This window comes from Oreochromis niloticus, linkage group LG20, assembly GCF_001858045.2.
Source record: "Oreochromis niloticus isolate F11D_XX linkage group LG20, O_niloticus_UMD_NMBU, whole genome shotgun sequence".
NCBI lineage: Eukaryota > Metazoa > Chordata > Actinopteri > Cichliformes > Cichlidae > Oreochromis > Oreochromis niloticus.
This window is the reverse complement of record NC_031984.2, coordinates 292848-318287: the sequence shown is the minus strand read 5'-3', so window position 1 is coordinate 318287 and position 25440 is coordinate 292848. Positions and strand designations below refer to the sequence as shown.

At 44.7% G+C, this 25440-nt stretch overlaps 1 protein-coding gene and 2 long non-coding RNA genes across 4 annotated transcripts in view; 1 reads left to right on the top strand and 2 right to left on the bottom strand.

Moving 5' to 3' along the window:
* Window positions 1–239: 239 nt before the first annotated feature.
* LOC102077576 (uncharacterized) lies at window positions 240–5961 on the bottom strand. 2 transcript variants are annotated; one of them, XR_003215503.1, is made up of 4 exons: window positions 2540–2683; window positions 2268–2467; window positions 1931–2185; window positions 240–254 (listed from the first exon to the last, which is right to left on the bottom strand). It is a non-coding gene; the product is annotated as an uncharacterized LOC102077576 (long non-coding RNA). The 2 variants fall into 2 exon arrangements; XR_270193.4 differs by lacking the exon at window positions 240–254 and adding an exon at window positions 5622–5961 and having other exon boundaries at window positions 1769–2185; window positions 2540–5474.
* A 10142-nt stretch (window positions 5962–16103) lies between these two features.
* Window positions 16104–25440, top strand: part of oprl1 (opiate receptor-like 1) — an 83533-nt gene continuing 74196 nt past the window's right edge. Inside the window, exons 1-2 of the mRNA XM_003446041.5 lie at window positions 16104–16521; window positions 24211–24428. Coding sequence (XP_003446089.2) covers window positions 24244–24428 — 185 coding nt within the window. The 5' untranslated portion in view covers window positions 16104–16521; window positions 24211–24243. The remainder of the gene's footprint in view (window positions 16522–24210; window positions 24429–25440) is intronic.
* Window positions 16528–17767, bottom strand: LOC112843277 (uncharacterized). Its single transcript, XR_003215504.1, has 3 exons — window positions 17235–17767; window positions 16989–17160; window positions 16528–16844 (listed from the first exon to the last, which is right to left on the bottom strand). It is a non-coding gene; the product is annotated as an uncharacterized LOC112843277 (long non-coding RNA).

Genomic DNA, 25440 nt, shown 5'->3' with positions numbered 1-25440 from the left:
CGGATGTTTTTCTATCTGCAGATGTGAAAGACGTGGCGACAGAGTTCACTTAGTTTTCTATGTGGACACAAAAATCATTTCTCTTATGTCTTTAATAGTCTTCCAGCACGAACACACGAAGGTACAAGTGGCTTCAACACACTGAGTCCTTGTTTTTCTCGTTGATGTCTGGCAGTCAGAAACAAACTCCTTCGTCTCAGGTTTGAGTCCTGGAATATCTTCTTCCAAAGCCATTTCTGCTTCTTCTCTTTTCTCTGAAAACGTCCAGGACAAATCAGGAATCTGAGCTCTGCAAGTTTGTCTGTGAGTCACCAGAGACAACTGTGCCACAAGAAACAACACAGAGACTCATTTGTTTGTAGTTCTGTATTTGTCAGGTACTGTTCATTAAAATGCTGATTTCATGGCAGGAAAGATGCTCTGAAGTGTACCTGCACTCACTGGGGAATATTTAATGCTATCAAATGTAAAACCATCATAATATAGTCAAACATGGACTTTTACCATTTTACACTGTACAAACAGTCTGCCATATGTAATTTAATGAAAATCCATAACGCATGTTCACAACTTCTTCCATCCTTTAATGGAAAAGACGACCATTTAACATCAGAGAGTCATCCTGACTTGCTGCACCTAGCCCAGGGGTCAGCAACCTTTTACACCCAAACAGCCATTTGGACCCGGTTTCCACACAAAAGAAAACACGGAGCCGCAAATACTTTTTGACATCTAAAATGAAGATAACACTGTATATATTGTTTTTTATCTTTATGCTTTGTGTGAACAACTGAGGTGTGCTGCTTATGAAATCCATGAAGTGCTACAGAGAAAATTAAATTATATTTATGTAATCAACACATTTTGAACTCTTAAATATAACAAAAGCAAAGACACCCAGCTGAACTAAAATGATCCATGTAGCAAACAAAAACTGTTGTCAGCCGTCACCCTTATATCGCCTTTGGGCTGTTGGAGCCTTGACCTGACTTTTAAAAAAAATAACTAGAAAAAAAGCACTATGCTGCTGAAAAATGAAAAATAGATATTTGCAAAATTCTGCCTAAATATGTATTTTACCTGGTTAATGCGTGCGGCGGGGCATGGTTTGTAGTGCCGCTGCAGGGGAGGCGGACGCACCTGAGGGACACCCGCAATCACGCCTCGCTGCCTTTACGTCTGCGCCATCTGTGCTGTTGGTGGTGTGTGTCAGGCTGTGAGCTGAAAAGCTACAGCCGGCTGTATGCGTACAGCAACCCTGTGTGAAAAGTGCTCAATAAAGAGATGCTCAAAAGCATGCTCATGGAAACATCGTCGGGTCTGCCGTGATTTGTTTACAAGGGGACTTCTGCTCCTGAACCTCAGCCCACAGAGTCCGCAAATCGGGGCTATACGAAGTCAGTTTACGCAGGACTGTAAGCTGTCATCTGTCAGGCGTGAACGGTGTTTGTCTTTAACATAGTTCACGGTGGAGAACAGCTGCTGACATAATGTGGATCCGAAGATCCATAATTGGCCTACCTGGGGTTGAAAGTCTGGATAAATGCACGGCGTTTCGGCGGGTATACCGGCTTCCGAGTGTGACTCTTATTTTGAGCGATGGAAAATAAATATATATATATATATATATATATATATATATATATATATATATATATATATATATATTTATTTTTCAATATCACAATAATCTTCCAATTTAGAACTACGAGTTAAAAAGAACTAACAAATAAAATACACTTCAGCTAAATACTTCTAATTTATTTGCCCAAACCACGCGGAGCCGCAGTATTAAGACTAAAGAGCCGCAGGTTGCCGACCCCTGACCTAGAGACTGAGAACACAGGTTAAAACATTTCCTCCAGTGCATTAAACATGATACAGCTGCTAGTACTGAGACAGATGCTACACGGGGGGGGTCATTCAATACCTCCATCATCTCCCAGGTCATTGACAGATTACAGACGGGTGCAGACGGCGTCACACTGGACGGAGGCCAGCAACTTGAACAGAACCCCATCGCAGACACCCAGAGCGGAGGCAAGGGAGCGTTTTAACACAATTTATTAGTGACTGTACAATACAGGTGAAAACACAGGGACATGGCAAACTGTGGCATGGAAGCATAGCCGTGCAACTATTAGAGAGGGGACAACTGGATCTGGGCAGGTAAGTAATGGTCACACTGGGGAGAGAGGAGAGCAGAGTTAGAGCTGGGTTAAAGTGGATTACTAGAGAGGGTGAGTATAACAGTCTTTTCATCTTACTTGCAGGAGGTGGAGGTGTGGTATTGAGGGGGAGGTGATGTAATTCCTCAGAGTTTGAAAAAGTGAAACAGCTGACCTCGTTGGATCCAAAGTGGTGAGTGAGCAGGAGGGCAGGCAGGTGAGGTTCGGAGATTTTTCCCAGTGAGTGGAAACGAACCGAGATCCAAGTGGTGAGCAGCAATCGACACTGGAGAAAAGTCCTGAAGCACAAGAAACAACGTGAGTCAAGCTACTTGAGAACAGAAGCATGAACGTGAGAGCCGGTTACCAACATCAGGCAGCTGACGAACTGGCAGGAAGGAGATGACAGTGCAGATCTTAAATCATCTCTGGCCTGATTGCCCCAGTTAGCTCCAGATGCGTAAAGCTGAGGTAGTCCTGCCCACGGGCGGAGCCAAGGATGCTCAGGCACTGATGGAAATTTCCAGCTGGTCACTCAGCCCATGACAGACAGGTACAGACAGGTACAGGATGTAGACATGTGCACACTGCAAAAAGTTGGAAGAGCTTTATTTGATTAAATGATGCAGCACAGCGGGTCCAATATGAATAAATTATGTCTCACAGCAAACACGCAGGCAGATGAAACAACCACCTTTGAAGGTCTGTAAGAGCTCTGTTACATATCGGCACACGGGCATCGACAGTCTGCAGGCAGCAGTCACCATCTACTGTGGTTTCAGGTTATAGTTGAAATGCTTTTAGAGGACAGAAGCAAACCTTTGTTCTCAGAAACAATTTGATGACTGTCAGCTATTACCTGATGACGATGTTAGCTTTGCGATGTATCAGCAATCGCTAACAATGACCTGTGAATGAGACAGGAACTCATGAAACCCATCAGCTGCCTGCAGAGTTGGCATCAGTAGACGAGCGGATTGGGCACGGGGAACCGTTGCTGGGTTAAACTGGAAGCACCACACACGATCTAAGTTTAAAAGCTTGTGTGATTATCGGACAAGAGAGATACCAGTGAGGTCATTCAGGATCCACTGGGCACTTGGACGTTTGTGGCCTCGTGGTGATCAGTGAACGAGGTACCAGCCCTCTGATGTATGTCCTCACTCTTCCTCACAAAGCTTCTCCCTCGTCTTTCTCTGCTGATCTATTTTGGTGATTTTCCTGCAGCGTGTTTCAGTCTTTATGGTGACAGTTTTAATGTCAAACACCAGTTAAGCAGAGAGACCGTTTAGCAGCGTCTTCACATCGCTCAGCGTGAGTCGCCAGCTGTTTCCAGAAAAATAATGCATTTCTTCAACATGCAGTGGAAGAAGAAAGAAATCCACTCCGACATGTTTAATCTCAGCACAAAAGCAAAGAGGAAACTAAGACGTGACTTCAGATGGAGACAGGGAACAGAGTGAAGGTACCAGAAAGTCTCTGCCACCCACCCACCATCTTTATTTAAAGCTGACCAGTTTTCAGAGCTCCCCTCATCGGTTTCCTGCTTTCGTTCAGTTTCTGTCTTCCATTAATTATTCAGAAGCAGACATACATCATTGCAGTGAATCCAGACTGCAGCGCTGCACACTGAGCTGAGGGAGCTAACAGCCTCTTACTGTGCGTTTAAATAGACAGTACCAGTAAAACCAGTTACGTTTACTGGACAGTATACATGTGTGGTGTGAACACATTATTTTATCTGCCAGTTTGACTCCTGGTCCATCACGTTGACAAAAAGGCAGCCAAATACCCATAATGCCTCAGTGATATCTGCAGCAAATGAACCCACTGTTGATTTCAACTGTTGTTCTGAAGGCTTGACTTCACCTTCTTCTTTCCTTTGTTATTTCTGTGAGCTTCCTGCTTCACCTAACTGGTAGCTCTCCAATCACTTCATCTCAGCTGGTCGTCTGTGAACTTTTCTTGTGTCGCGTATGTCTGAAAGATCAACTTTGATCTTTTTATGATGCAAAGCTTTTTAGAACCGTTAGAGCCAAAGGAGGAATCAGCAGAGGTGAAAGTCTTTAGTCTCAACCACATTTCCTGTGTACAGGTAGAAATGCTGGAGGTAAGAAATCATTTTCTAATGATCTCAAACATCCAAAGACACCTTCAGGTCTGCTCCCACATTCTGCAGAGTCGAGCTGGAAAGGGTAGAGAAGTAACTCTGTGGACACTGAGCAGAAGTGAAGCTCAAACCAATACTGAGGTGATTTTAAACTGTTGGTTAGATGAGAGGAAGGAACTCAAAGACCGGCATTAAAGGTGTTGTACACTCAGCAGGTGGTTTATTGGAAAGAGTATTCAGCTGCAGAGATGCTGATTTGTTCCCATTTTTATCTTTATTTCCTGAAGCAGATGAAAGGAGTCTGTGTCAGCCCAAAGCAATTATCTTCGATAATCATTTCTGAGCACTGCAAAAGAAAAATGTGTAACCTCGCCACCGAGCAGCAGATGTTTGTGGATGGCGTCCCCGTGGTGTGGATGAAATGAGTCAGACTAAGAAGAATCAGCATCACACCAAGCATGGCAAGTTCTTCTACTTCTCTGAGTACTCAGAGTACTTATACTTGCCTGTTTCAGCATTCACACCGGCACTTTTTTGCAGCCTAAGTGCTTCAGTTTTACTTTTGTGGCACCAAATCACAACAATAGTTGCCTAAAGGTGCTTTATATTGTAAAGTAAAGACCCTTCAATAATACTGAGAAAACTCCAAGAATCGTATGACCTGCTGTGCACAAGTGCTTTGGCAAGAGTGGGAAGGAAAAAACGACCTTTTAACAGGAAGAAACCTCCAGAAGAACCAGGCTCAGGGAGAAGCAGCCATCTACAGTGACCGGTTGGGGTGAGGGAAGGACGACAAAAACATCATGGATAAGAGCCAGAGATTACTAATAAGTACTGATTAAATGCAGAGAGGTGTATGAACACCACTTAAACTGGTTAAACTGGTCATCTCACACTAAATCTCATTTGATTGTCGGTATCGATGGTCCACGGCCTCCAGCTGTGATCAGCAGGATTCAGAGCAGTCATGTTATTGCTGCAGTGCTTGTCGCCTGTTGAGCTGAGAGACTGACACTGACAGATGAGATCGCTCGTGCTCTCAGACGCCCCGTGGCTGAAACACTTCCTTAGCCAGACTAATGGAGTGGAAACACATCAGACGCAGCAGCTGCTGTCCATTTAACACCCAGCATTCAGCCTCAGGATGGGATCTCGTACCAAATACACGTTGTTTTACCTGAAGATTGAACGTATACCTGTAAGAGAAGAAACAGCAGCTCATCATTCAGTAAGCTGTTCTCATATTCAGGCTGTAAACAGTGAGCAGGATTGGAGATAGCTCAGCCCTCAGTGGAGATGCGGTGCTCCACATCATCTAATCAGATAAAGGTCCGACGTCTCACCTGTTGGCAGTATGTACCTGTCTGCATCTGTGTCTCCAACACACAGCACATCAGCTGTGACACTGAAGTTTCAGACTCTCCTCTGTGTGATGGCTCTGCTGGTCAGAGCAGAAAGGAGGCAGCGATCCAGGGAAGGCAAGTTTCATTAACTATGTAGTCAGTCTTAGCTCATCACTTCTCTCCTTTATAAAGAGTGTGCAGGTGTGAGTGAATCTATGACTACAGGTGTGTGTAATTTGATTTGTTTGCATGTGAATGGTCAGGAATGAATGTGCACGTATACTGGCCATTTGAAAGTAAGACAAACTTTGAATTTATTCCTTAGACAGTAATGAGGGGTAGCAACATATATGGACTGGTTCTTATATAGTACTTTACTCAGTGTGAGTACTCAAAGTACTTATACAACTTGCCTGTTTCACCATTCACACCAGCACTTTTTTGCAGTGCTTTCTATCTAACATTCATACTCTGACGGATGCCTTGGAGAGAAACTTGGGGTCAGTGTCTTGCCCAAGGATATTTGGCTTGCAGACCGGAGCAGTCGGGGATAGAACCACCAACCTACCGAGTAGCAGATGACCTGCTCCACCTACTGAACTACAGCCACACCCTTATCTTCAAACATGATGTTAAAGCTGAGGCACCAGAGACAGCTGATGGCTGAGTTTTTTAAATGCAACACAGAGAAGGACATGGAAATTCAATGAGGTACAGCCATACTTCTCCCCGCTCCCTTTTGAGCGTAGAATTCGAGTTACTTATAAATGCACATTTTATACATTTAGTTTTACTTTTGGATGGTACATTCTAGTTATTTATCTGTCTATAGATCTATCTATACAGTGGCTTGCAAAAGTATTCGGCCCCCTTGAACTTTCCCACATTTTGTCACATTACAGCCACAAACATGAATCAATGTCATTGGAATTCCAGGTGAAAGACCAATACAAAGTGGTGTACACGTGAGAAGTGGAATGAAAATCATACATGATTCCAAACATTTTTTACAAATAAATAACTGCAAAGTGGGGTGTGCATAATTATTCAGCCCCCTTTGGTCTGAGTGCAGTCAGTTGCCCATAGACATTGCCTGATGAGTGCTAATGACTAAATAGAGTGCACCTGTGTGTAATCTAATGTCAATACAAATACAGCTTCTCTGTGACGGCCTCAGAGGTTGTCTAAGAGAATATTGGGAGCAACAACACCATGAAGTCCAAAGAACACAGCAGACAGGTCAGGGATAAAGTTATTGAGAAATTTAAAGCAGGCTTAGGCTATAAAAAGATTTCCCAAGCCTTGAACATCCCACGGAGCACTGTTCAAGCCATCATTCAGAAATGGAAGGAGTATGGCACAACTGTAAACCTACCAAGACAAGGCCGTCCACCTAAACTCACAGGCCGAACAAGCAGAGCGCTGATCAGAAATGCAGCCAAGAGGCCCATGGTGACTCTGGACGAGCTACAGAGATCTACAGCTCAGGTGGGGGAATCTGTCCATAGGACAACTATTAGTCGTGCACTGCACAAACTTGGCCTTTATGGAAGAGTGGCAAGAAGAAAGCCATTGTTAACAGAAAACCATAAGAAGTCCTGTTTGCAGTTTGCCACAAGCCATGTGGGGGACACAGCAAACATGTGGAAGAAGGTGCTCTGGTCAGATGAGACCAAAATGGAACTTTTTGGCCAAAATGCAAAACGCTATGTGTGGCGGGAAACTAACACTGCACATCACTCTGAACACACCATCCCCACTGTCACATATGGTGGTGGCAGCATCATGCTCTGGGGGTGCTTCTCTTCAGCAGGGACAGGGAAGTTGGTCAGAGTTGATGGGACAATGGATGGAGCCAAATACAGGGCAATCTTGGAAGAAAACCTGTTGGAGTGTGCAAAAGACTTGAGACTGGGGCGGAGGTTCACCTTCCAGCAGGACAATGACCCTAAACATAAAGCCAGGGCAACAATGGAATGGTTTAAAACAAAACATATCCATGTGTTAGAATGGCCCAGTCAAAGTCCAGATCTAAATCCAATCGAGAATCTGTGGCAAGATCTGAAAACTGCTGTTCACAAACGCTGTCCATCTAATCTGACTGAGCTGGAGCTGTTTTGCAAAGAAGAATGGGCAAGGATTTCAGTCTGTAGATGTGCAAAGCTGGTAGAGACATACCCTAAAAGACTGGCAGCTGTAACTGCAGCAAAAGATGGTTCTACAAAGTATTGACTCAGGGGGCTGAATAATTACGCACACCCCACTTTGCAGTTATTTATTTGTAAAAAATGTTTGGAATCATGTATGATTTTCGTTCCACTTCTCACGTGTACACCACTTTGTATTGGTCTTTCACCTGGAATTCCAATGACATTGATTCATGTTTGTGGCTGTAATGTGACAAAATGTGGGAAAGTTCAAGGGGGCCGAATACTTTTGCAAGCCACTGTATATGCAGTAGTGTCCTAGATGACACTTATGAAGGTGTGTCATGTCTACTCAACCTTTCTGCAGTCATTTGAGTTTCAGTTGGATTGGAAGAACCACATGTAATTCACTGTTCACATAAACATGGCTCCTCTCACGTGTCCTGTGTATAAATTGCTCTGTCTTGAGGAGAAGCCATGGTTGGTCTAGTTTAGACAGAAGTCTGCAAAATGAAGGAGCCTGAACAGACCGAACAGCCTGTTCCCAGCAGGATGTAGCGATGCTTACCAAATGTGTTTAAATGTGATGCCAAGGGGTCGTTTACAAGTGACCATGTGACGAGCGAAGAGTGACAGATGTGTCGTATGCTGCTGCTGAAGGACACCTGGCTGACACCAATGAATAAAAAAGTTTAATGAGTCATTAAAGTTTGGGGGATTCAAATTTCTTCCCTAAATTTAAAAGAAAAATATTTATAGATGAACTCTAATGGTACAGCATTTCACTTTTACTGCTATTTTATGTGAACGTGGCAGCATGCAGAGAGCTGCAATGATCATGCTCACTACAGTGATCAGTCAGAATTCATGTACCTGTTGCTCCAATCACTGAGGCTGTTGCATGCTGAGCAGTGACAGCTGAAGTAATGAGGCAGCCTTCCTCCAAGCTGCCCTGCGGCCGACTCAGACAAACAGCTCTTACGACAGCGTAATGAGGCAGCAGCGGGATGCTCCGAGGGTCAGCTGCATTTCACCACCATGCACTGATTCAGCTTCATCTGACCAAAACAGGACATCCTGTTGCTCGGGGTAACCGAGAGGAGGAACAAAGATTTTCTATCCTGCCCGAGTCCGCCGAAGATTTATGTGGAGCAGTGAGCAGTTTAATGGTATTGCAGTATTGGTATTAAAATACCACCAGTAATACAAACAGGCTGAACAACACAATAGAAACACATGCTGGGCTTAGGAGGCAGGTCTGCTGTTTATTACAATTAGTCCTGGACAGCTGTACCTAATAAACTGTCGACAGAGGGCAGTTTTACAGACATTTACAACCAGTGATTGGATGTTAGCCCATGTCTGTCAGTCTAACACTCGATCGAGCAACGCACTGGTTCCCAAACCACAGCCTCAAACGTGGCTGTCACAGCTGCTTCACATTCATCTGTAAACCACCCCAGTGTTAGCTGCAAGGCAACAGAGACAAATCCTGGGACACGCCCTCCCCACCGTGTCTGTCCTTTAAAAATGATCCATAGGATGTCATATTACACTAAATGACCTTTTATTATGTGTAACTGGTTTCTAAAGTAGTTTCCATTGTAAATCTAATGAAACCCACATATAGTTTAATATAAATCTTTGTATCAGTGTCATTACATAAGGCTGACACTTAAACATCACAGAAAATTAATAAACAAAAGAATTCATCTTATTTCTGCCCATAAAAGGAAAACTATATCTTTATACACTAATAATAATAATAATAATAATAAGAAGAAGAAGAAGAAGAAGAAGAAGAAGAAGAAGAAGAAGAAGAATAATGATGCAGTTTTCCCCGTGTTTAAGTTTTATTTGTCTTCTTTGTTTGTTCCAGATTTGTCCGTCTCCCGTGGTGTCATTCTGCCTTAACACAAAACTATTAAAAATGATCCCTACTGGAATTATTAGCCCAGGAAATGATGAAACATTCACCTCCCAGCATCTAAAGAGTGACTCATAAATGGGCTGTACATGACTCAGAGCCTAAGACAGTGGACTCATCTCTGTCTTGCTGGAAACATTCAAAACATTTCAATATGCAGATGAAAATAATTTCTTGTTAGCGAAATGTACTGTGCTGGTGTGGATTTGTGGATGTGTCTGATAGACTCCACATAGAAATGAAAAGTCTTCTTTACTCACCAAAGTCATTTATGGAGTTCCACAGGGCTCTGTGCTGAGACCAATGCTATTTAGCCCTAAAAGGTCCTACTTTGATCAGTGGTTGTTGATCAGTGTCATGACAATTTGCATATAAATGATCAACAAAGTGACCTGACAGCCCGATCCCAATCAGTTGAACCATGAGACCCCCCCCCCCCCAATGATCCAGCAGCGATCCTGATCCAGGACCAATAACAACAGAATAGCTGTCTTGGTCCTGGGTTGGTGACCCAGTGTTTTCTATTTTTAATTATTTTGTAGTCTTTGAGTTCATTATTTATCATTTTTAGTCTCTTGGTCTCTGTTCCTGTCTGTACTCAGGAGAAACATCTGTCATTTAAAAAGATTTAATTTGCTTTAGAAGTTGAAATTACCAGTTAGAGCGCTGGTTTCCTGTGTGAAATCAAGCATCTGTCTTCACACAAAAGATGACCCTCATTGGGTCATACAGTTTTTGTACTGCGACAATAACAGATCATTATTATGGCCAGAACCAACATGGCAGTCTGCTGTATCCCTACGAATCCTCCTCGCCTCGTATCTGCTCCTTTTTCCTGGAATCACAAAGACAGACACAAAAAACCAAACAACCGCCCTGCCTAGCCTTGATCATGTTAATATTACTGATTGTAATGTGTAGCTAAGGACATTCTGTTCGAACTCTGTCTGTGTAAACATGCAGCAAATCCTTCTGCGCTCTACGTCACCCTGCAGGGCTGGGGTGTGCGGGGAAGAAGCTGTTAGTGAGTCTGCAGGTGTGGGACCTGACCAGAGGCCGGCAGGCTAAACAGGTGGTGGGCGGGTGCGAGGGATCACCTGTGATGGCCCTGATTTACCTGAGGTAAAGGTCAATTATTAAAGCTGTTCTTTGTTTCTCAAGTGTTGCTGGAGTTGCTGCTTTTTTAATTCTTTCATCTTCTCCATGCACCTTGGAAGCAGGTGAAGTTGTGCCAGGATTTTTTGCCCTGATTTACCTGAGACAGGAGGATCTGGCGATGGCAGAGGGCAGCCAGTGATGTTTTGGGTGGTGTTAATGACCCTCTGTGCAGCCTTCTTGTTCCCAGTTGTGGCCCCTGAGTACCAAACACCAGGCAGGAGGAGAGCTTGCTCTCCACTGAGTAGAAGGCCAGCACCAGCTGCTGGTCCAGGTTCCTTCTTCGTCAGGACACAGAGGAAGTGCAGGGCCTCATTTTTCCCATTCTTTATAGAGAGAAAATCATTTCTCCTTGAAACACTTTAAACCAGCTGTACTTGCGCAGTGTTGTTTAATTGCCACACAGGTGGCCCCTGGACCAGCTCGGGGGGCCCGGACCCACCTTGTCACCACCGCTGCTGGATGTGCAGGCGGCCACCGGAACTAAGACCTCCCTGTCGCTGGGCCAGGGACCGGGGATGCTGATGGTCAGGGCTGATTCCCTCCCGCTCCTGTGTGGGGCGTGATGCTGCAGGGGAGGCGGACCGCACGGCATCCGCAATCACGCCTCGCCAGCCTGCACGGGGTCCTGAATAATGTTGTTGTTGTTGGTGTGTGTTCGGCTAGCAACTGAAAAGCTGCAGCCGTGACAGTGTAAAAAGCAAAAGCATGAAACCACGGTGGGGTCTGTCTTGGATCTTTCACAGTGTACAGACACAGCTGCTGTGATTTGGAACTATATTACGGAGTAACTGACAGACTCTTTAGAGCAAAGGTGTCGAGCACATGGATGAATCACTCGCTCTCACCACTGTCAACGGTTGGACCAGAGGGTTTTGGCAGTGGAGCTTCTCCCTGATGATGTGCTGCTGACTCACTGTGCTACTTTCTCATTCAAAGTGTATTTAAAGACCCCCGTATCACAGGAACAATGTGAATCTGATAAGAGAAAACGAGGCTGAGGCAGACTGTGTGAACTGTGACGCGTTCCCCTCCTGCTGAAGCCCTAATGTGTGGATATAGTGATGAACATATTAAAATGCATTCAGCTGTGAGAACAAGCGAAGAAACTGCTCAAACTATTCCACACAATCAGAATCAGGGTTAAACATCCACAGACTGAACTTGACAAATGAAGGTAGCCCCGCCCCAAACATTCCCCCGCTTCCTGTTCTTCTGTGGCTCTAACGGGACCAGTCAGACCAGATCAGTTGACCAGGAGGCTAATTTTCTCATGGACACTAGAGAGAAAGCAGACACGTCTGCATTGGCTTCACTTTTAAGATGTGAATATTTTTTTATTTTTAGAGACTGGATTTAGAGCAGGTTACCTGCTGCTCAACAGGTAAACATGCAGCACCTGTTGGTGTCTCAGTCAGGCGTCAAATCAGCTCGAGGCTTCTAAACCTGTGACGATGACGCCGGTGTCTGTATTTACAGTCCGTGCAGAAAGGTCAGGGCTACAGTCGGGGTCAGAAAAACAAAACTCTCGAATGTCTTTTGTGTCTCCGGTTTTTATGTAAAGTGCTTTTAGCTGCAGAGACTTGGTGCTGGAGATTAGAAGAGAATAAAAAATGAAAACAGATCTACTTCCTGTGTGTATCATCCAGAGGAACCAGCTCCATTGCTCCAGGTAAGACCTGGACTGAAATGACTTCAGCAATGAGTGGTGCTGACAGAAACTGCAGTGCTGTTGTATGTGGCCTCATTAGACGGTTAAAAACTTTACTGCATACTAAACTGTAGCTCAGACATCCATCCTCGCTGTCTCTGGAAGTGCTGCAGTTTGTCTCTCACACACTGCTGTTAAAGCACTCGGCCTGCAGAGGTCTGTCAGGCCTCCTCTTCTTTATCACGGACCAAGCAGCCAAGATCATACAGCAGCAAAAAGACAAAATTATGACAAAAATTCAAAATGACAGGAACAAGCTATTTTAAAAACTATGTGGGCCCATGAAGGAGGTCAACTTAACAAAATATCATAACTCAAAAAAGGTACCTTATTATAGTAAGTGAATGAACCATTGTATACATGAAAGGTGGGAAGTACAGAGACCATAGCTAAACATTGAACAAGAATAAACCCCAGTCCCCCTTGCGTGGTCACAACAGATGGTTTAGTCCGTTTTATTGGCCTCTGCATTTAAAGCAGCTCCACCCTCAGCAGGTCACTCAAAAAGAACAGAAAATCATTAATACAGGATACAGAGTCATAACCAAACAGGCTCTGTGCTGTCATCAAGCTTTGCAGCACAATGTAAATACGAACATTACCAGTATTTGAGCCATCACCGTCTTCTTCACAATACAGACACAGTGTCAGTGATCCCTACGTCCATGACAGGAGGACAGCACCTCCTCCTCCTGCTCTTTGTATTCAAAGACAGAAAGAGTTTTTCCATGTTTCCTGTTTAGGCCTCATTACTGCCATTAGAAATCAGTCCACAGGAGCACTTTGTCCTCTGAGGTTCTCACCTAGTAAAGATGATCATCCTGTCTTAAGACTGTCACAGCACACCACATGTACACTTCTTCAGAGTTTAGCTGCAAACTGGACACATAGTGCTGAACTACAGAGTAGACACTGAGTAAAACCAGAGCCACACATGTTACACATGTTACTGCTGCTAAAATATCTCCAGTAATGCTGCTGTGATATGTGATACACGACACCCCTCAGATATCAGCCTTATTTTGCACCGTGATTAATTTCACTCAGTGGAAAAGACTTTCAGAGGGGCACCGAGAGCCTGAGGGCAGGTTAAAGGACATCGAGGGAGGAGATGGGAACAAAGGACAAAATGTGACGCAAGGCGAAAAAGCAGAAAACAACAAAAATGAGACGCTGGCTCAAGAAACAGCTCAGACATAGTAATCCTACAGGTCCGGTGGCTCTCTCACCTTCTGCTCTCTCACCTAAAGGGCTATTATTTATGTTTGATGTCACCAAGAGATGACAACCTGCACTTAAGCCAAATCTGATTTAAAGAAAACACTTTGCTGATCTGGTCCCAAAAGAAGTTTCAGTGTTTTTTTTTCCCTGCAAGTTGAAATCAGTCATTGTCCCAGTGCCGTGTCTTTCTCTAATTACATCAACTCTGTTTAACTCCAATCACTGATTTTCAGCCCAGTTCTTGTGTAATTCTCACACCTCAGCCCTTCTGTTTCGCTTCTTTACCAATGGCTTCTAGACTAGAAAAAATAAAATAAATAACAATAATAATAATAATAATGATAATTATTATTATTATATTATAATTCCTAGAAACAAAGACAACTGGACTTACTTTTAGCTCATGAAGAAGTTTGACCTCTCCCCTAAAAACTAATCATACTTAATCACATTTCCAGGTAAGATCCTTTTAGTAACACAGAGTATTTGATGAATCGCTGCTCAGCTGTCAGAGGAGAAGAACAAAATCTTGGCTGCAGCTCTGTATGAAATACGCTCTGCTTAAACAGAGCACAGTTACAGGCCTTAAGTCACAGCAGATATTTACAGTTTAAATCAGCAGCAGCGTGGCAACGTGACGCGCTGCAGTCAGAAGGCCGCTGACATCATGTGTGCAGAATGAGAGCGGAGGAGCTGCTGAGCTGTGAGTTCAGGTCAGCACAGGAAGTTTGTTTAACGAGGTGATCTCCTTCAGGCAGCAAAACATGAAACATTTCCCTCTGGGCCACAACCAGGAATAAGATGGAGCCATTGTGGATTCATTTAAAGTGTGTGAATGTTCATATGTTACGTGTGTTTCATTTCCATTCAAGCCTCAGAGCAGGGGGCGGAGTTTAAAGTGAGCAGTGCTGAACTCCTCCTGGAGGAGTCGTCATCCAGAGGCAGCCGTCTGAGCCGACTGATGAGTCTCTGTGCTTCCAGGCTGAGCAACTCCTGAGTCTTCTTAACCTGCTGCAGTTCTAAGTCTCTGTTTTTAACACTCGACTGTCTGGCCGTTGTCACCTTAGAAACAAACAGCAGCACTAAGCGCGCTCAGACACAAATTCATTCACTGCATTTCAAATCTTTATTTTACGTCTCTGTGCCAAAATCACCATGTTGACTAGACTTGCGTGCTTTTTAGATTTTTAATCACCCTCTGCCTTTGCAGTGGGTGACATTCAGGACTCATTTCCTCATTTCCAAAAATCACATGATCTGTGAAATGTCCTGTGTTCAGAGGCTGCCAGCCCCGCCCCTTCATGCAGATAAAACCCTGGGTTAAATTAGCGAGTTGATAACTGGCTTCATGTGAACATTTAGGTTTTAAATCTGCAGCCATGTGAGGGCTTCAGAGAAGAATCCCTCCCAGTGTGGAGCCGAGGATCAGCAGTAATCACACCAGCAGGAGCAGATTAATGGCCACGGGCTGAAGTTTGTTCCATTTTCAGGATCTTCTTCCTGTCACATGATGGCTTTTGTCTCCACCCATAAGAGACCCTCGACATGTCGTTACTGAGAACAGTCTGACCCTGGCCCTTCTTCTTCCGATGCCAGTGACTTCATGTTAGCCTGACCTCTTGAAGCCGGAAAGCAGGAAAGTCAGGTGCTTAGCTTTACATACAGACCTGTGACACCTCCGTGGAAAAGCTGCCTCAGTCTGTGCTCTCAGAATCTGCAGCATGATTTCGTATGATAACATTGACATTCTGGACTTTCATAAAGATTCGTTAATTTCTGAAAATAAAGTGCTTTTAATGCGACGCAGCATGGCCGTCACAGAGATGCTGTGTGTTTGTGCTTTAACACGACTTCTGAACCGTTCCACAACCAAATGATCCACCTGACGTGTCTGGGTCACCGCTGAGCAGCTACGCAATAAAACTGTTACGAGCACCAGCAGCACTGAGGAGCTTCTCTGATCATGTGATGTCATCATGTGATATGATCATGTGATGTCATCATCATGTGGACGATTGTGGACTTCAAGACTTCCACAGTTGAATTTTGCCAAATGTTATGACATAGAAGCAGGAATACAGTCGGATCGGAATTTAGGAACAGCAGGAAAACCACAAGCTCAGGACACACACACACAGACACACAGACAGACACACACACACACACACACACACACAGACACACAGACAGACAGACACACACACACACACACACACACAAACAGACACACAAACACAGACAGACACACACACACACACACACACAGACAGACAGACAGACAGACACACACACACACACACACACACACACAAACAGACACACAAACACAGACAGACACACACACACACACACACACAAACACAGACAGACACACACACAGACACACACACAGACAAACACACACAGATTTTACGGGTGCTTCAAATGTGCAACGGAAATCCGTGTGTGTGTTGGGGGGGGGGTTAATCAAACCCTGATCGATCACAGAGAGAGAGGCATATCTTCATCTTTCAGACCCCTCCTCCTCTCCTCCTCCTCCTCCTCCTGTTGGTGCCGCTGATGCTGGAGGTGAAGCTTCTGTCTCGGCTCTTCGTCCCGCTGCAGTCCGCGTGGATCACCGTGGATCTTGGACGTTCTGGAGGTTCGGTCCGGAGTGTGCGCGCTGCCGGAGTTCAGACTCAGCTCGGAGGACCGGGGCCGTGAGCGCGCATCGACGCGGAGACGAACAACAACTTGGAGGTGAGTGCGCGCAGCCTGCTGCAGTCATCCGTGTACTCGCCTACATGTGCATGATGCGCGTGTCCGTCTTTGTTTCGTTTGCATGTTAGCGAACACCGCGGGTGCGCGACGCAGTGGTTCTAAGGTGTATGCGTGCGTGCACGCGCGCCCAGTGTGTCGCGCGTTAAGGTGCACTCGGACCCGTGCTGCGTTTGGGTGCTCGGCTCGTCCCCGTGCGTGCGCTGAAGCAGGGCGGGTTTCTGCGCAGCTGCAGTCCCGAACTTTGGACCGGTCCTTCCAAACTTCCGCCTTTCTGCAATTCACGTGCTCATGTTCAGTCTAGCCTATCACAGAGAACACACATGGTCACGTGGTCATCACAGCGCCCTCCTGCAGTACCTTCAGGGCCCATTAAAGGGTCACCACCTGACTTAGAGACCCCATTTCTAGAAAATTAAAAACAAAACCAGTCAAAAAACTGAAAGTACCTGCAGTGATCAGTCAAGATTAAAAACAGGAAGTGACTTCAGTTTAGTCGTGTCGGTTGATCCTGCGCAGAGACCAGCTGCGTTTGTTCCCGGAGAAATAAAACGATGACGGCGGTAATGTTAGCTAGCATCTTGTTCAGACCTGAGGAAGGCGTGCACGAGCTCGTTGCAGCTGTTTAAGAGAGAAATCCTGAAGGAAAGGAGCTCTGCAAACATTGATTTTCAAAGTAAAAGTCCTATTTTTACCTTAAAGCAGTCAGTCTGTTCTCATATCAGTTTCCTAAAGCTGAACTTTGACGTCTGGACTAAAGTTCGGTGTTCAGTGAAAAGTAGTTCAATAAAACAAACGCTTTGAATCAACGACGTTAAGTTGTCGGTCGTCCAGGTCATGGTACTCTAGTGACTGGGCAGAGGGCGGGGCTTATGACACCAACTGTCTGCCATCTGTAATCCTTCCCAGGTGCCTCGACCGCTCCTCACATCTTGTGTCAGCTGACCTCAATAGGTCACATGATAGGGTGAGGCAAGCCGTCACGATGGGTTCGCCTGAAACCTCTGCTGATAGTGACCCATACCTGTTTTCACACCATGGCTCATGTGATGAGGCGCATCTTGATCCACGTCCCAAAGAGAGGAGTCCCAACAGGGCTTAAATCTGGGACTCTCTGGGATGAAACGTATCCGGTCTTTTAGTCTGATGTCATTAGCCACGTCTGGGTCCAAACTCAGCTTCAGGTCCCAAAGTCAAACGAACACTGCAGCATCACTGAGAGTTAAAAACTGTCTAAATTCTTTCATCTTTAATAAAATGATCAGCGTTGCTGCTTTACCAGGTGTAACTATTAAGTTTAACATCCAGGCATCCATGAAAACAGAATTTATTAAATTTAACGGAGTTAGAAGTTAGCAGGAAGTTAGCTCGCTAGCTTCCACCTAAACATGATATAGCATGTTCTGACTGAGAGATTTCTGAAACATTCAAACGTACAGCTCTGCTATCACTTCCAGCGTAAATGAAGACTGAAAACTAAACAGCAGTGACGTTTGTAGGGTTACTGAAGTTGGGCTAGCTGGTATATAATGATGTGCTACGTGATCGCTAGCGACACAGCTATGTTAGCATAACATAAACACAGTGAAGCTGGAGGATGAATGCTAACTTTTTCCCACTCGATAAAAGTTAACGTGAGGGTTCCCGATGGTTAGGGACAAATGCAATTGCATGGCAGGATGCTGTAAACGGACCAAACTTCAGTCAGGAGAACAACTGAGATAATCCATCCACAATACGGGGTTAGTCATTAATATACTGCTGCATGGGCTGGGCTGTAGTTACATCGTAAGGGTTTAAAAACTGAGCTTTAAAATGAACAGTGGTGATAAAAACCGAGTGAGGCCAACAGTGATCACTGACTGTTTTTAGGGGCTTGTTCAGATTAAACAGAACAAGATACAAAGCATTAAAACATGTTAAAAACACAACAGCCTTATTAAATGCAGAATAGTTTGGACCTGGAAGCAGGATTCATATGTCATCACTTAAAGACTGGATTAAGAAACTCAAAGCAGTCCAGCTGGTTTTCTTTCAAAGCTATTTAGACTGAAAATCCTCACATGGACCTAAACCCAGGTCAGGGTTTCTGGTCCTGCGCAGTTAAAGCAGCCACGTCTCAGATTAACCACAAACTTAGTATTAATGCAGCGTTCAGTGACTGAACACAGACCAAGCTCAGCCTGTGGACCACATGACTCCATCACCATGGTTACATGAGATGGCAGAGCTCTCCATGTCAGTCTGAAAGCTGAGATTTTACATCTTAAACTAAACGTCAGGTGAGGGATCCCCTCTGGAACCTGAAGGCAGCGCGCGATCACTCCTCTGAATTCAGAGAAGCTGCTGCTCAGTGTCATTGGTGCCTCTTTGCTGGACGGTGGGATGAGCTGAGGGTTTAATGCTGATGAAGATGAAGCATGTTTAGCACATGGCGGTGCAGAGATGTGTGGAGTAATGAATTATCGCTCGGATCCAAACAGTAACCGAACGGTGTGTTTGCAGTCGGACCTGCTCAGCAGCCGTAAACCTGCCATCTCTGCGTGCAGCTGTACGTCTGCGCGAGCACGCTCCCCGCCTGCAGACCTTTAAAGGAAAGCAGCAGATCTGCAGCTGGATATCAGCCTGTGTGGCGCACATGTGCAGGCTCATTGCTGAAGGACCGCAGCTCTTTGTGTGTTCTGCAGGGTTGCGTCTCCTCTTCTTCCACAGTTTGCCTCACCTGTTTGGACGTATTAACAGCTATTTGTGTTACCTGTTTCCTCTGAGGTTTAGAGCAAGCTGCCCTCCTCTGTCTGTTTACTTTTTCACAATCCGCCCGTCCTTCATCGAGCTTTCCCGTCATATTTAGTCTCTGGCCTCACTTTCTCCAAATAAACACACAGAGGCATGAAAAAAACACTGGGCTCTTATGCACTTGAATAAAAGTAGACTGAAAGGAATCAAGATTTAAAGGCGCAGTGACCTCCTCATTATTCGCTGTAAACTGAAGCTTTCTGAAACTGGACCAAGCCGTGTGCTAATGCTAGCTAATGGTACATGGACCTATATTTCTGCTTTACCTGAGCAGTCAAAGCACTTTGTACAAGTGCTTTTTTATCTAACATTTGATCTAGCATCTGAAATCAACTCAGGCTTAGTATCCTGCCCAAAGATATCTGGCATGCAGACTGGAGCAGCGTAAGACTGAACCGCCACTCCTCAATTCTCATTCCTGTGGAGCTCGTTATGCACAACAGAAGAAGTCCTGCAGCTCGCTGATGGAACCGGACCACCATCCACATCTCCACCAGTTAGCTCCTGGAACATTTCCTGTTTTAAATAAGTACCACACACATGGATGTGTTCAGTACCTCGTTCCTTTCATCACAGCTCCTCGATGCGCTCACTCGTGCTGTATGTGGCACAGAGTGGCCCACCCAGCGTGGCACCACAGCCTTACATGGACACACTGCAGACTTCAACTTTAACTGCTTATTAATCACAGCTATGGCATACACGGTCTGCAGACGGAGGCCCGTATATGAAGGCTGGCAGGACCCTCGGGGAGCCGCGGCGAGTTCCTGCTGCTGGGATTCGATAAATATTCATGAGTATGCAGAGGCAGGCGCTGCTTTATGGCGGCAGTGTGATGTATCGCTGCTGCAGCTGCATGCTGGGGTGTTGCGGTGAAGCAGCCTGGGATCAAGCCTGTACAGTAACGCCACGGTGGACGTGTTAACACATGTGTTGCTTTATTATGGTGGACACTGTGTTTACGCCCCACACACACATCCCAGCTCTCTCTATACGTGTGTGTTGGATCGCAGCCTGTGTCAGAGCAGACGAGGAGGCCTTTTGAGTCCAGGATGTGTCTGGTGGCGTCCTCCGGTCCCTCCTGTTACCTCCACAGCACACAGCTCTGTTTAGGTTTTCAGGACCTGTGTGCTTTTGATTTGTTGGTTTCTGTCTTTATGTCGTGTCTGTTTTAGTTTTTCTTTTCTTGTGATTATCTGCTTCAGCTCCTCCCTCCTGCATCTTACATGTATACAGAATCTTGTGTCCTCTGTGCATGTGTGTGTGTGTTTTCATTTCACTTCAGTTTTAGGCTACGTCCACACGTACACGGGTAGTTTTGAAAAAGCCGTAATCGGCGTTCACTGAAAACAGAGAGTTTTGAAAACTCAGTTTTGTGTTTAGGTGTGGACGAGGAAAACGGAGATTTACTCACGCAACCTCAAAGGTGTGCGCCGTTTTTGACGTCACGCTATGCGTCACGTTATTGTTTACATGAGATGAATTTCTACAATGGCGGATAGAGACAAAATACTGTTGCTGTTAATCTGACTATCTGCAGTTTTTACACACTTACTGTCACTCCATTTACACAGACAGGCGTCAGAGTGAACTTCTCCATTCAACACAGACACTGTCACAACCCAAATCCCGACGTCGGTTTTGAATAAATTTACTTTTTTTAAACATTTAAATTTATGTATGCTGTATGCATTTTGTTCATTCCTGAGTTGTGAGTCTACAGCAACCAAAATAATGTCTTTAGTTATTAACATTTGAAATGATGAAGTCACTTGAAAAGTAACACAAAATTAGCTGCCTTTCCAGAAAAACACAAACTTTTGAGAAGCACTTCAGGGTTTGTGAGGGTACAAAACCCTGTTCAGTCTTTCCCTCCCAGGCTTCTAGACTTCTGATTGGCTAACATTTCATTTTAGCGTTTACATATGGATGGAGTTTTTTTTTTTTAAAACTGCACGTGTGGACAGGATTTTTAAAAAAAAAAAGAAAACGGAAAATCTCCGTTTTCAAAAATACCCGTGTACGTGTGGACGTAGCCTTATTTATACAGCGTCAAATCACAACAACAGTCACCTCACGAGGGGTGAGAGAAGGAAGACAGGATAAAGACATGCTGTGGAAGAGAGACAGAGATTAATAACAAGGATGATTCAGTGCAGAGAGGTCTGTTAACACATAGTGAGTGAAGAAGAAACACCCAGTGCATCATGGGAATCCCCGGCAGCCTACGTCTATTGCAGCATAACTAAGGGAGGATTCAGGGTCACCTGGTCCAGCCCTAACTATATGCTTTAGCAAAAAGGAAAGTTTGAAGCCTAATCTTGAAAGTAGAGATAGTGTCTGTCTCCTGAATCCAAACTGGAAGCTGGTTCCACAGAAGAGGGGCCTGAAAACTGAAGGCTCTGCCTCCCATTCTACTTTTAAATACTCTAGGAACAACAAGTAGGCCTGCAGAGCGAGAGCGAAGTGCTCTAATAGGGTGATATGGTACTACAAGGTCATTAAGATAAGATGGGGCCTATTTCAAAGATTTTTAGGTTTTTAGAGTTTCATACACATTCTTGTGTATACTTGGTCTTTTTTCCCTCCAACCCTGCTACATGATTGTGTCGTACTTCCTGTTTTCATTGTTCCACACATACAAATTTATGCCCTCCTCTGCACCAAACTCACATGTGGACAAAGAGCTGGCTCACACTTTATAAAACACTCACTTTCACTGATCTTTGGTCTCGTTGCTGCAGAGATGAGTCCTCTGTCATTCAGGCTTCCTGTGGATTGGCTCATAGATGTCATTCATGATCACCATAAAGGCTGCAACACAGCACAGCAGGACAAATGCAAACTGAATTATGGAGAACCTTAAACTCACTTTGGTCATTTGATAGTTTTTTCTTATAGAGATTGATTTGCATATAAACCTACATTCTTGATAAGTAACAGATTTTATTGCAGCAGTGTGATGTTCAGCTGTGGGTTGAACAGCCTGTCGCTGAAGATTCAAACATGCTTTTGGAGGTAATTGTTGTCATATTAGGATCATATTAGAAAGTCAGTATGAAAGCAGTTAACAGAGGTCCCCTATCACTGTGCTCCACAGCGCCGCGAGGCAGAAGCCTGAGTGGGTGTTTCAGCTGTCTGTCTGCATGCAGGTATATTACCATTACATGTAGCGGCTAACTGCTCGGCACCAAAAGCCGCCATCAGCGATCTTTCTCCCAGACCAGGCGGAGCAGCACTTCGTGTTACAGCCTCAGACGTTTAGGCTGCGTCGCTGCAGCCTCAGTCTGATGAAGCAGCAAGTGCTGTGTGTGACCGCCGTCCCTGTGCTCAGCTCAACAGCTCAAAGTCAGTCTGGTGGCTGCTCTAATGGCTGCTTCCTGCCTACCTGCTGTTAGATGAGGTTGAGGTGGGAACAAGAACCAGACGTCATCTTCATCATCTGATGAGGATAAGAGTCAAGATGAATCGGGCTAATTAGCCCAGAAACTCTCTGCTGAGGATCATCTTTGTTTGTGCCTTAAGTGGCAGACTTCAAAAGGAGCCGGCTGAGTAAGACCGCTACCCCTCCTGGACCCTCCGAGGTGAGCTGTTCCAACAGGGGGAACATTCTGGAGAAGACAGGATGTGTGTTTGGGTGCATGGGTTTTTAAACACTACAGAACAACATCGACTTTTCCTGTAAATGCAGAAACCTTGTAGAGCTGCAGTAGTCAATGATTGAAGCTTCTGCTTTCTCTTGCTACTGCACTGATCCAGAAAGATCGATGTCTCCGCCCTCTGGTTCATCCATCTTTGCTTTACTGCCACTCCCTTTCTCACATTTCAGTGCCTTCATGTTCTCTCACCCGGCTCTCAGCAGATGGCCCCGCCCCTCCCTGAGCCTGGTTCTGCCAGAGGTTTCTTCCTGTTAAAAGGGAGTTTTTCCTTCCCACTGTTGCCAAAGTGCTTGCTCATATGGGGTCATATGATTGTGCTTCCTGGTCCCAACTCTGGATAGTCACATTTTGGGGGGTTTAATAAATTTGTCCAGATTTCTAGAAATGACAGCTGCTCCATCCAAAGTGGGATGGATGCCGTCTCTCCTAACAAGACCAGGTTTCCTCCAGAAAGTTTACCAATTATCTATGAAGCCCACATCGTCTTTGGACACCACTCAGACATCCGTTTAACGTAAACGGCTGTTATTACTGCTGACGTGAAAATAAATGGATAGCGCTCGAGTCAAACATCAAAGTGAAATAAAATGATGCACTGATGAAGCTCAGTTTGAAATCTTAGCCGATTTGCTCCATAACAAACAAAACACTGACTTAAAGTAAACATTGGAAAGTATTTCTTACCTTTAATCTCCACTGAGACCAAAATCGAGACCAGCGATGGTGCTCTTTTGCAGGCAGGCAGGATGTTGATAGATCCAATAGATTCCTGTGTAAAATTGTGCATTTATTTTGTGACGCAGACACCTGTTCTCTGGGATCCTTGGCACCACCTGCCGCATCCTTGATAGAGTGGGCGGAGCAACAACGCACTTTTTAGTCTACATGACTTGTTGAAATGGCCAATCAACGTCTTTTTCCAACCACACGTGTCACCCCACTTCAAAATCACATCAAATGAAAATGGGTCGTGGCTTACCTGTAGAAGGTTTAAATGATCGTTGCTAGCTTTCCTGATGATCTCAGATGTCATCACTAACTTTTGATTAATCCATTGATTTTATAAATCAGTAACTACAAACCTTTGTACAGGACACATTTTTTAATGACTTTTTTGTTTTCTTTGACTAAACTTAAGAAGTGAGAGCTCGTAAAAATACTCTGTCACATTTTTGTATGTTACAGTGTTTAACCACATTTGTTTTTTCCTGTACAGTGAGCGTAAAAAGGTCTTTGATCTCAGCTAAACATGGACTACCCTGAAGACTTCGCGCTGGAGCCGTACAATTTTTCTTTTCTGAACAACTTCAGTTACCCTCAAAACGACACCGACTACCTGCCAATGGGGGTGAAGGTCACCATCGTGGTCGTCTACATGATCGTGTGCGTCATTGGTCTGGTGGGAAACTTCCTCGTCATGTATGTCATCATAAGGTAAGATGAAGTTCATCTTCCTCCTCACCTCCTCACACTGAAACTGTGGTGGATATGACCCCAGTGTCTATAGCAGTGCAGTCAGATACTTCTTCTATGATCTGATGCTTTGACAGAAATAATTCAGCTTAAACAAAGAAAAGGTTGTCCTCGAGGGTTATTCATCAGTGTGCTGGCTGGCAGATGTTTTATTCATTTTCAGTTTTAATAATCATTTAATAAAATCTCTTTCATCCTTTCTGAGCTGGAGTCCTTCGTACTTTTGAGAAACTTTTGGACCCGAGTCCTTCAAAGCTGCACAGATAAACTAATACAGTTTTTATTCGAAAATAATTTTACATGATGAGAGATTTAAAAGGCAGGTTTATAAAGTAAGAGCTTCTCCTTTGGCTTCATTGCCGTGGAGCTGATTGGCTCGCCTTGTTGGTGATCACATGTTCTGGACAGTTTTACATGACACACCCAACTGTGATTGCTGATAAGGGCGGCTCAACCGCTCATTAGGTGTAGGAGTACGCACGTTTTCACGCAGGGCCATGTAGGTTTGTATGTGTTTTCCTTCAATAATAAACACCTTTTTAGAAACTGCATTTTGTGTTTACTTCTGTTATCTTTGTCGAATATTTGAATTTGTTGGATGAGCTGAAACATTTCAGTGTGACAAACATACAAACAAATAAAAACACCAACGTGTCATGAAATTATAAAAGGCTCATCTCGACGTCTCCAATAAAGACTCACTAATTGATCCAGTCTCAGTATCAGTCTCAGAGTTAGCCGAAGGAGCAAACACGACACAGATAAAAGCTCTGAGCGCTGCGTAACACCATGCTGTGTTTAATGACGCCCTACACCAGCATCAGACTTCATTTTGCACTTTTTCTCCAGTTTTGTATTAAAGTAGTAAAGCCAAGGTTCAGGCCGGCCTCTGTGACGTGAGTAGTTCCTGTCAGAGGCACAACAGTACATCCTCTGAGGCTGCTGTACCTCTAAAGCTCCAATCAGGCCTTGT